Source organism: Clavelina lepadiformis, chromosome 4 (assembly GCF_947623445.1).
Source record: "Clavelina lepadiformis chromosome 4, kaClaLepa1.1, whole genome shotgun sequence".
In the NCBI taxonomy this organism is placed as follows: Eukaryota; Metazoa; Chordata; class Ascidiacea; order Aplousobranchia; family Clavelinidae; genus Clavelina; species Clavelina lepadiformis.
Window position 1 is genome coordinate 3,719,009 of NC_135243.1, and position 12,119 is coordinate 3,731,127.

Below are 12,119 nucleotides of genomic sequence, written 5' to 3' on the forward strand. Positions count from 1 at the left end.
CAAAAATGTGTATTCAGAGCTTGGTTTAATGACAAAGTTTTTAACTGTTAGGTTTATTTGAGCAGTTGAGAAAAATACGGCCGCCTAATGGCGCAAAAGATTTAACTCCGCAACACTGCTGTTGCTGCATGCACATCGACACATCATAATTCATAGCTATTTTAGGTGTTTGCGCTTCTGGTCATGAAAAGTATTCAAAAACAACCGGATCGGATATATGTCAATGACTAAATTTCAGCTTGGTCCATCAATAAAGTTTTCCTTATTTTTGACACCAGTTTTCTGGACTTTACGCCACCCTTAACACCATTAAGGAAAAGTGAATGAATGCTTTATACTTAGTTTGTAAACTTTATTAAGATATCAAATCAGAACCATATTGTATTTGGAATATTATTTTTCTGGCAAATTATTACCTATCCGTAATTTAATTTTGTTTCATCGGGTTAACAAATGGCAGCAGGCGTGAGAACTTTAGATAATTATCTTTGCACATTCCTCACATATATCTTGGGAGTGTGTGAAAAATTTAATTGTGAATTTCATAAAATATGTTGTACTCCCAATAATAATTTTATTTTTTATTTTTATTTTATTTTATTTTTACTGGCAATGTAATCATTTTTTATTTCGGAAATTCGATAACGAAGAAGTTGGGCTTTTCCATTTTTGCTAAACAAATGCTATCATTAAACTGGTAGGAAGCAGGACATATAGAAAGAGCAGCATCGTGAGCTAAACACTGTCAAAACAGAGGAACTCGCAAGGGGAAACGAAGCGTTGTTCAGGAAAAGAAACATATTATTAGGACAGGCAACTTGATAGCCTGCTACCGGTTTCGTCTTGTCAAGCATGCAAAAGACATGTAAGACATCAGCCTTATGTGTGCCAGTAGGTGCTGGTTTAGCAAGTTTAGAGCGTTTTGCAGATGCATTAAGTCTATAGCATAGAGATTCTATTGCAGATTTTTGCTTCTATGGATATCAATTTTGATACAAAATGACACCTATATTGGTACTAAGCTATACAGTAATTAATTCATATCCAAATGTTCATAGGCATCCATACTTCTGATACCGTATTACTTGTAGCTACAGTTCTGAAATTCCGACAGCAACAAAATTCTTGACAAACAGCTCCACAATATTGGGATCGCCCATGCCTCGCAGCAAGATGGAGTCGAAAGCCGAAAAAACGACGTCGAAATCTCGTTGCCACATGAACAGGATTTTGCCTTGCGATTGTCGACGCTTACGCAGCGAAGAGCTTTTGATAATATTGACTGTTGCCGGTACGTCCGGCTTGCCAGGCATTGAAGTGTAAAATCTCTATTCTTTGTTTATTTTCCTCCTATTTTCGAAGTCATTTTGGTTCTTTATTCTCCTTCTTTATCTTCCTTTATTTCTTCTCTATGAAGAAATGCAAAGTTTGTCGTGTTCATGTTAGACTTTAGGTGTTTGGTTGTAATAAGTATTTTGCACGGTACCTCAGGTGTTCTTATCGGTGTGCTGCTTGGAGTATTTTTGCGCCCGACCTGTCCTTCTGATGACGTCATCATCCTGATCACGTTTCCCGGAGAAATCCTCATGAGGATACTGAAGATGCTCATAATTCCCACCATCATCACCAGCGTCATTACAGGTACTGGTCTAAGTCGGACACCAACGGTTGCAAATTGTTTGGTGATTCATATTGTGTTGTATGAAATGATTGTACACTCACAGGACTTTCTGGCGTCAATTTAAAACGTGGCGGAAAAATGGCAGGCCACGCCACAGTTTATTACCTAACGACTACCACGCTGGCGGTTATAATCGGGATGGTTTTGGTGAGCATCATACATCCGGGACGAAGTTACTTTGATTTGAGATCAGCAGATGACGTAGAAATTGCCCCATCTTTAGACAGCTTCCTGGACTTGCTAAGGTGATACCGTAAATTAGCCTACTACAATAGTAGGCCTAGTCTATTACAGGCAAGCTAGGCATTGGTGATAACTAAGCTGCTCCGCGGTCAACAAACTATCCTAAAAACTTCGGAATACATTCAAAGTGGTTGTCTTTGAAAGCTAAAGTTCTTAATTAAGTTTGATTAATGCTAACTAACTTTTCTCCGTTTAGAAATATCTTCCCCGACAATATCATAGGAGCATGCACAGCAATGGTAAGCATGGTGAATAAATCCATAAGAATGGGGCTACCGTGACATAAGAATGGGGCTAGTGTAACAGCATTACACTGAATAGTAATTGCTCAGATCTTGTTTATTCTTTGCAATTGTGACGTTCAAAGTTATTCCAAGGTTCAAACTAGAACAAGGAAAATCGCATCACCAGTAAATTCTACGTCATATCCTGTACGTCATAACAGTTCTTTTCTTGAAAACGTTACTTTGGTCAAGACTCTGGAGGTCGTCCCCAATACGAATGTGTTGGGTAATTAACAAACCAAACTCTTGAAAGAAAAGCAAAACGGTTGTATGTCTGATTACCCAAATTGTATGATCATTTGTCTTTTTAGGCCTCTTGGTCTTCAGCATGTCATTTGCGGTCACTTTGTCAAGCATTGGGAGACAAGGAAAACCAGTAAAGGAATTCTTTTACATACTCAACAAAATCTTTATGAAAATGATTAGGGTGGTCATATGGTATGTATTGTGCGACTAGCAAACACACGTAAACTAGAGACATTATGGTAGACTAGATCTACGATAGTGATTTGAATAACACGAAGTGCCTTTCATGACGTTAAACTACAGAAACTTTATGGATTTGTACCTTTAGGTACTCACCAATTGGTATTGGCAGTTTAATAGCGGGAAACGTTCTTAGAATGGAGACAACATTTGGTTTCATCGAAACCATTGGTTGGTACATGGTGAGTAGGCCTAAGTTAAGCAATAACCTACTGTTGTGTATTGTATTGTCTATTTTTCGTCATTAACTTTGTGTGGAGCGAAAGTTACGGCGCTAACCGTTATAGTCATAGCACAATAAAACACAGCATACTCACGAAGAATTAACGAGCAGGAAAAAGTGGCAAAGCCCAAGGGCTTAAAACATGTAAGATACCAATAATAGAATTTTACTATAAGATGACAGTTTAGCATGGCCACCAAACCGACAAAATAATTCTTAAGTTTAATTTTATTTAAGGACAAAGTAGCACAAAGAAAGACACAACTACACTTTTGGAAGATATAGAGGACATGTTCCCTAACATTAAATGCACGGATATTAACAGCTGAAATAGACATATAAAGTGACATGGTTAGATTAAAATGACAATGAATATCTAAAGTGCACAACAAATGGATGGTTAAAAAAACGCACAAAAGAAACTCCACCCTGGTAAACTGTGGTAAACTAACTTCTCTCTTAATCGGTTTCTGGGATAACACCAAAGCTTTTTGAATAAAATTGTACGTATTTGTCGTACGTTGTGCATTTTACTTATTTTTGTTAAATTACGTTTCCAGGGAACTGTTTTGATTGGTCTATTAATTCATTGCGTCATTGTTCTTCCCGCCATATTTTACATCATAACACGAAACAACCCATTTCGGATTTACAAGGGAGTCTTCCAGGCCTGGTTAACCGCCTTAGGAACAGCATCGAGGTAAACTGAATGTTAAAAGTTTGAAATTGGAAAGCTGTTTTCTTAATGAATGCCAGTGGTTCAAGGCCGCCGATGCCAATGCATTTGTTTGTCTACAACAAATGGTCACCAAAGCTGAAATGTAATATAATTATAATAGTACCTGTGCACATTGAGGTGCAAGTGAAGATGTATTGATATAGTATTTGTTGCAGCGCCGCCACCCTCCCAGTGACGATGATGTGCGCAGAAAGGAATCTGAATATTGACAAAAGAGTAACTAGGTTCGTGTTACCACTAGGTGCGACTATGAACATGGATGGAACTGCATTGTTAGAGGCGGTGGCGGCAGTTACCATCGCCCAGATGTGTCAGATTGACTTGAACACCGGTCAGCTGGTAACAATTAGGTAAGTGGATCCGTGAAATGCATAAAGACATAGAAGACCTTCCATGACGTGAGACCTAGTCATAGCCTTTATATGATTCTTCATGTGATTCTACGATTTTACCTAGGTTACATTCGATTTAACATTTAAACTTCATAGCGCGGTTACCGCTTATAGGTTTATCAAACATATGAGAGAGTAACAAGTTTACAAAATCATTGGATATCTACTTGTCAGCACCTGCAACGATAACTTGCATGCGTTTTAGTGTTACAGCTACTTTAGCCAGCACTGGAGCCGCTGCTATACCGGGAGCCGGTCTGATGGCTGTTTTGCTAATTCTCTCAGCCGCTGGCATCCCATCGGAAGGCATCGCAGTGTTATGGTCAGTCGACTGGATCTTGTAAGTTTCCTTTATATGATGTCAGTTGTAAAGTCATTTTCGATGACGTAATTGTGCCGTCGTTGTTGAAACGCTTTTTCAAGGGACCGGCTTCGAACCTCAGTTAACATACTGGGTGACTGCATTGGGGCCGCGATCGTTGACCATCTTTACAAAAGTAGAACAAAGAAAATCCAGAAACATACCGAAATAGTTTCACTTAAGGGGAACTCCAGTCATCTTTCCTACTCTGATGATATTGAAGCTGTTGCAGCTGAACAAAATTGATTGCTCTTGTATTTTGTAGCAAAACTAGTATATTATGTATTGTTTTTTTGACTGTTAAATGGACTATTGTAAAAATTAGTTTCTATCCTATCCGGAATCTCAGCTTCAGGTCATTTTATTGGCCAATAAAGCAACATAAGTCGACTCAGTAGTGTAACTTTGGTAAAGATATTACTATATGTTACAAAGCCTTACTTCGTAACCGGGGCTAATCACCATCACCAGGTTCAAGTGTAGCAAAAGTTTTCTGTCAGTCTGAGAATAAGACATCTTACTACCCAATTCACATCAAGCTCACAGCTGTCTATAATTACCATTATAGTCCCAAGCATATTGTGGTTGGTACACTATGGCGATTATCACCAACTTTCAAAGTACAACAAAGAAATTTCGAATGCTTCTGTGATGGTAGCACGAGACAGTAGCTTTTTTAAGTCCAAAACATACAAAACAAATTTTAAACCTCACTGACTGCGTATTCAAGTGTTTGGAAAAATTTATTTCAAACTTGCTATGCACAAGCTGCGTATACACGCAAGTGGCAGGTAGAGTTAGTTTTAAATAAAGTGCATTTACCAATAAACTCACAAAATGAAATGTACACAATTATCTAACATATATAAATGCACAAAAGAAATACTGGAAAATGGAAAAGCTGTTTGGAAAAATGAAAATGACTTCAATATTGTAATAACAATGGCAATGTATTATGTAGGTAAGCAGTTTACGATGCAGATACAAACTAAAATCTAACAAATGTTGACTCAGCTTGTTCAATTGGAAATATATTGGTGCAAAGATCAAGACAGGTAGAAAACAGCAGTATATACATAGACTAGAGTTAAAAAAGTGAATACTGTACATACATACAAATGTGAATATATAGAAAGTCATCATGTGTTGCATGGAGTCGTAATACCTTAAAATCAAGGGCAATACTTTAGGTAAATTAAAAAAGATTATAGCGGTAAAAAATAAAATATTTGAAGTATGGAAGATCAAAATTTAATACAAAAACTGCATCATTATGAAGATCTACTACAGAATATTGAAGAAGCTGACAAATTTATTCTTACAGTCTATCACAAAACTTGCATAATTCAGTTGACACCGACAGCTAATATGAAGAAATGTATTGGCTTGTTTGTAAATGATAAAAAAACCTAGAAAATAGAGCGGTGTGAGAATAGACTTAATCGCAAGGGCTGATCAAAGCACCGTACTATTATACCTTGCACCATCTTCATAACTTGTCAGCAAGGGGGTGGTAACAGTAGAAGTTGTTGAACAACCATCTGAACTGCTAAGTGAAATGGTAGATGCTTTGTTTAAATTTGATAAAGCATCGAACAGATACTGTATTTCTGTCTTAGGTATTATATCTGGGTCTTTTCCAGTGGTCTGATGAAAGAACTTTTCGAAATCCTGTCCCATTTCATAGCCAATGATCTTGCTTCTATGTTGCTTGATAATATCCGGAATGGAATTCTCATTTCTACTTCCAAAATAGATATAAGAAAAAGCACACTTTCTTGCCCACTGTAATGATGTTCTCTGACAATCATTTTTAAACTTGGTTAAACCCAACATAAATGGATCTTTTTCAGCATCGGCTGTGTAGTCATCACAGGGCTTGTTTGCAGGAGGCGTACACACCAGTACAATGTTTTCACAATTTTTGTTGTTGTCGAACCACTGAATCGAGTCTCCCATAGTTGACATGTTCCAGAGATTAAACGAAACCTTGAGTCCTCCATGTGCTTTCAGCATGCTTGCTATACATGAGCAAATATCAAAGTGCAAAGGATTTTTCTCTGACTGGAACACAAGTAACATTACTGACTTATAACCAAGAACATCATTTGATTTTTCGTATCTTTTCTTCACAAAAGCACAAGCAAGAATAATGACTACAATGACAAAGAATAGGCCAACAATGGCCACAATAATGATGACGGTTGGTGATTCTGGTTTATTGTAGGGTTTTTGAGGATTGATATTTTCAATGTCATAATAGTCTTCAATTCCACTATTATCATAATCATCGTATCTTTCTTCTGGTTCAGCACAGTATGCTGTTTTGGACATATCTTTGTGATAACATTCGGGAATGTAAATCTTTCTGCGTACATACAACGGCTCCCCTTGAACATAAAATAAGGGCATTGTCATTAATCGCATGGTATAAATGGAACCAGGAATTATTTCTTCGTTCTCGGCCATCCCAAAACAAGCGTAATTGAAAAAAGCTGTGGCTGCACTTGCCCCAGAATCGAAAGTAAATTTCATCTGAAACGAACTTGAACCCAACTTTCTCATTGTCAAATAGTAGCCAGTGATATTTCTTCCAATTTCGTTTCCATCCTGGCTCCAGGTAATATTTAATGCAACCGAATAAACACCAGTATTTTTTTTGTAAATATACAAGCTCACATTCAACCATTTTGGCGCAGGAGCAGTGATTTCATTTGACTTCGGTCGTGGGCGTTTGGAAATACGTTCCACGTTGCATTGTTTAGCCGGTGTGATGTCAAAATTGCTGCATCCCTCATTACAACTAAACAAGTCACATTTCATTGCTTTAAAACATGCTAGGCCTACCATGACCAGGGAAGTTAACCAACTGCGTCTCGCCATGTATACGATTTTTATTGTGTCATGATTACAAGGTGTGAAGCATTTCCACAATTCTTTATCATTTAGCTGTCTCTGTAAGTGCAATTTAAAAAAATATTCAGTATTGGTATCATTGGCAAGTTCTCATCATAAAAAGATTAGCGCAAAATGCTATAAAATATACTACACTGTATGTTATTGTTAAAAGGTGACCGCCATACACTGATCTTAGCATGCTCTTTTTACGCCAACCTAACTTTAAAAAGTTTCTCAACTCGGACAAAACAGTATTTTCTACAGTTCTGTCACTTGAATATCCGATTTGTTTCAAGAGCGTCCAAGCCAGTCTAAACTTTAGTTGTCCAACTAGAATTTATCTACCTCTGCAACGCACGCTGTCCTCATGATTGTTGGTGTACAACCATTTTATGCTCATGCTTCATTGATCATCGATTGTTTGATGTCTATGCGATTGAAAGACGCACCGACAAATAAAAGATATATGTGATAAAATTATTCAAAATTCAAGGCAATCTCTAACACAGGAGACAGGATGATGTTATACAGTATTTATACCTAAGAAAAGTCCCTTCGGTTTAATTTCACTTCAAATAAAACTTAATATTTACGTCACGGGTACACGCTAATGAGAATATATTCTGCAGCCACCATAAATAGCATGTGCACCTCGCTTGGTTAGTTGTCCGAATAACAACATAACAACATTTTCAAGCCTTTTTATGTTCAGTGTTTCAAAGAATTATTGTGGCATGTCACTCATGTGTCTGAAAAAGTGTGGTTACCACAATCAAAGTAACGTCCCCTTTGTGACGTCATATGTACCAGCCAGACTCACAATCCAGGTACGTTTATTTGTGAGCTACAGGTTAACTTTTAGTCTGAAAAAGTTTTAAAAATTTGTTAATAAAACTATTTTTATTTATCACACTGAGTTTTGAAGTGTTGTTTATTATTCTATTTCTTCTGTTGTTTATTTTAGTTTTTTTTTTGTGTCAACGAAAACATTTTCTGGTTTGCTGACAGCATTCTACATTCAACACTTCGCACGTTTCAAGCCTGAGCCCGTGGTTAATATTGCACATATTGCTGTTTTGTTTGCATTTTTTCTTGTGTTCAAGTGTTCACTTAATATGGGTTTAGTTACCAATATGAGGGATTTTTTATCTAAGTGAACGTTATGTTCTTTAATGCAGGGCTTCCCAAACTTTTTTGCTCGCGACCCCTTTCAAACTTCTGAAGTTTTCCGCGACCCTTCACGTTTAAATTTATTAGCAGTGCGAAATACACATTAGTCATTAATGACATTTATTTAGATGCAAAGACTGAATTCAAGCAACCAGTACTCAAAGCCTACTTACTACTTTACACTTTACACAAACAAAAAAGCACACACATTTATTCAGTGTGATTGGTGCGACTGCTTTCTGCTACAAAGCAAGTCCAGCCGTGGCTCAATATCTGTTAATGCTGGTCTCAAGGCGGTTTCAATGTTGATTAGGCTGGAACGATATTTTGTTTTGATTTTATTTTGTACTTCATGTAAAATTGGTATACGCTCTGCGACCCCTGAAGTGCGTTACGCGACCCCTTGCGGGGTCGCGACCACCAGTTTGGGAAGCCCTGCTTTAATGCATGACGCAATAATATAGGCTAATGAAAAAATTCTTAAAGTGTTTTTTCCCATGACATTCACTGATGCCATGCATGGTTTGAAAACACAATCACGTCCATGTAGGTTATTTTGAGATCCGTAGATATATAAGTTGTCAATTGTGGCAATCTATTATTTAATAGAAGTTCATTAAACATATTTCAAGTAAAATTTCGATTGAAGCCTTCTATAAAGAGATTCTTAAATTATACAGTCGTCCGAAGCAATGGTGCAGAGATGAAATTAAGAAATTTATAGGAATAAGATTAATCAGGGGGATAGGCTAATAATAATTATTATGCCCCGATCATCAGGATAATTGAACGCAGGTATAATAACTCAAGAAACAGCATAATATAGATTTAATTATACCTCTATTTACAACTTAAATGGTATTTTTAAATTGCACTATTAAAAATAATTGCATGCAATTAGACGTAAATGCAACAAATGACCCTGGGCTTCAAATAAAGGCAATAAAATATTTTTGAATAAAGGGGACATATAAATAGTTTGGTTAATGCTGTACAGACGGTTAGAGAAAAAACATCAAGTTTGTATCAAGATAAATGTTTTCTCGAGTTTTCTCTCTAACCTTCCCTTTATCTTAAACTTCATTATTTTACCATAGAATGTCTTAAAAGAAACTGAACTGTGTGAATGACCGCATAGAAGATTCGTTGAACTTTGAACTATGAACTTTAACCTGTAATTTTGCGACGCCAAAACTTCGCAGGTCGTCAGGTATTTTTGTGTGAGGTAATCATTCAAATCAACATTTAGAGATACAATTTTTACAGGTCAAAGTTCTTATATAGGCAGCAGCTTTTGTTGAAGTTTCTTTGGTTTTGTTCTATTTTTAAGATGGATACCATTTTAAAGACTGCGTCTGTCTTATTGTTCATGTTACCAGTCTGGACAGGTAATTTGTATATATTTTATGAAATATTTTATGTCTTCAATAATAAGACCGATTATTACAAAACAATGCTTTTTGCCTTTCAGTCCACCTTTCTTTTTGAAACTTAATTAGCATAATGATTTTTATAAATTACGCAACAACGAATTTAAGTTATTTGATGTTTGTGCGACTTTTACCCACAGGTGCAACCCAGCAGACAAGTTTTGCCTGCGAACATAAAACCCCGGTACAAGTTAATTGTCCAGAATATCACGTCATCAATGTAATAGATGCTTTTTATGGTCGTCTGGAAAAAGATAGGTATATGAAGCTAGCCTATAAACGGTTACAAAATGGAGTCTAATGCCGAAGCGCATAATAAAATGACGTCACAATTTTGGTAGCAGGGTCTAGTTTATAAATGCATCACGGAATTGTGGGCTTCTGCACTAAACCCTTAAAATGTGTATAATAATAATAATAATAATAAATATAAATGACAATGAATAAAATTGAGAAACTGAGTTGGTGTTCTTAACAATTTGTTCAGATGCGGTTGGGACAAAAATGATCATTGCAAAGCCGACAACTCCCTGTCAATCATCAAAGAAAACTGCCAAAATGAAAACTCTTGCGCTTTGGAAGCGAGTAACCGTGTCTTTGGTGACCCCTGTCGTGGCGTGGTTAAATACATTAAACTCGATTATGAATGCCTACCAGCAGGTTTCATCTTAAACTGATTTTTTCAGCAGATTTTCCGTTTAGTGTCGGTTTACAGTTTATGTTAAGTCAAAGCCTGATAAATTACGAATAGTAACGCAAGTAACATTCCAGCTGAAGTTTGATTTCTATTTAAAGAGACAGTGACGGGTGAAGAAACTCGAACCACCTTTGCATGTGAAAGGGAAACACCGGAACGTGTTCAGTGTCCAGATCACTACGTCATTGAAGTGATTGACGCGTTCTATGGTCGCCAGGAAAGGGACCGGTAAAATAGTCTGACTTATTCATGTATATCCTACTTTATTTTGCTTCCGGATAAGCCTAACTACCTAACCCCACATGTCATTTATATTTACAAGCAAAATTATTGGTATAATGGGTTTTATTCAGATGCGGTTGGAATACAAATGACCAATGCAGAGCGGAGAATTCTCTTTCAATCATCAAACAAAATTGCCAGTATGAAAACTCTTGCTTGTTGAAAGCTCACAACAGTGTATTTGGCGATCCCTGTCGGGGTGTGGTCAAATATATCAAGCTTGACTACCAATGCGTGCCTATAGGTAAGTGCTCATTGCTCACGTGCTTAGTGGGCCTACTTGTAACAAAATGAAAGAAAGCGTAAAAGCACGATTGAAAAAAACTTATTGTAATTTTAATTGAGCCGCCACAATTGCATGCAACGGAGGTTCCACAACGACTTTGAGTAATCCCAATGTTTGTGATTTAAATTTACATTTATCGACCAATGTGAAAACAAAAAACTTGGGCGAAGTGGAAACAATGGAGTTTCTCTTCTTCAGAGCAAGAGCGAGTGGCCATCGCCTGTGAACACAAAAATGACGTCACCGTGACGTGTCCTGACGGATACGTCATGTTGGTTTATGATGGTTTCTACGGAAGAGATGACTTAGCTACGTAAGATTGAAAGTTGAACTAGAAATTTTGAACTGAAAATGTATTGTGTCGAACTAACCCGAAGCGAAATTAAGCCTATGTTAAGTCTGGAGGTCAATTAGGCCTAACATACTATAGGCTACATTATGTAGGCTGACTTGTTTTAACCTTACAGATGCTTCCAATACGAACAAACAAACACCAACTGCATAGCAAGTGGTTCTGGTCGAAAATTATGGGAATTGTGCGATTTTAAACAAACTTGTGAGCTCCGAGCTCGTAATTCCGAGTTTGGTGATCCGTGTAAAGGAGTGCGCAAGTTCATCAAGATGTTCTACGGCTGCCTTCCCCACTACTATTGAGTTGGTATGATAATGTTTATCCTCGGACTGAGGAAAGTCTTTGCACGACTTAAACCGGGCGATGATTCCTCATCGTTCGAGTCCCAGTTACCGAGTTAGCCTTTAGTGCAAATTCCGATCGTCACATATTTTTTATTTTTTTTATAGCATTAACCGAGTTGCAGGAAGAATCAATTTCAATCGATTGGTGAAGATTATGTTTTAGATTTTAAGTTGTTAAAATAATGGTGATATTAGAATAAAAGTATCTGTAAGTTATATTTAAAACTGTCTTGCTCAAACATATCCTCGCT

At 36.9% G+C, this 12,119-nt stretch overlaps 3 protein-coding genes across 3 annotated transcripts; 2 read left to right on the forward strand and 1 right to left on the reverse strand.

Annotated features, from left to right (window-relative positions):
• The first annotated feature begins 920 nt into the window (after positions 1-920).
• LOC143452320 (excitatory amino acid transporter 2-like) lies at positions 921-4,799 on the forward strand. The gene is made up of 11 exons (XM_076953242.1): positions 921-1,291; positions 1,492-1,641; positions 1,725-1,926; positions 2,121-2,163; positions 2,302-2,434; positions 2,520-2,646; positions 2,783-2,876; positions 3,478-3,617; positions 3,812-4,006; positions 4,254-4,388; positions 4,472-4,799. The coding sequence occupies exons 1-11, from the start codon at positions 1,159-1,161 to the stop codon at positions 4,653-4,655; spliced, it is 1,536 nt and encodes a 511-aa protein (XP_076809357.1). The 5' UTR covers positions 921-1,158; the 3' UTR covers positions 4,656-4,799.
• A 201-nt stretch (positions 4,800-5,000) lies between these two features.
• On the reverse strand, positions 5,001-7,381 carry LOC143453251 (uncharacterized). The gene has a single exon (XM_076954499.1). The coding sequence runs from the start codon at positions 7,290-7,292 to the stop codon at positions 5,865-5,867; it is 1,428 nt and encodes a 475-aa protein (XP_076810614.1). The 5' UTR covers positions 7,293-7,381; the 3' UTR covers positions 5,001-5,864.
• A 2,332-nt stretch (positions 7,382-9,713) lies between these two features.
• LOC143452282 (L-rhamnose-binding lectin CSL3-like) lies at positions 9,714-12,086 on the forward strand. The gene is made up of 8 exons (XM_076953186.1): positions 9,714-9,865; positions 10,048-10,165; positions 10,395-10,567; positions 10,703-10,832; positions 10,958-11,130; positions 11,371-11,485; positions 11,640-11,830; positions 11,974-12,086. The coding sequence occupies exons 1-7, from the start codon at positions 9,808-9,810 to the stop codon at positions 11,824-11,826; spliced, it is 954 nt and encodes a 317-aa protein (XP_076809301.1). The 5' UTR covers positions 9,714-9,807; the 3' UTR covers positions 11,827-11,830; positions 11,974-12,086.
• Positions 12,087-12,119: the final 33 nt, after the last annotated feature.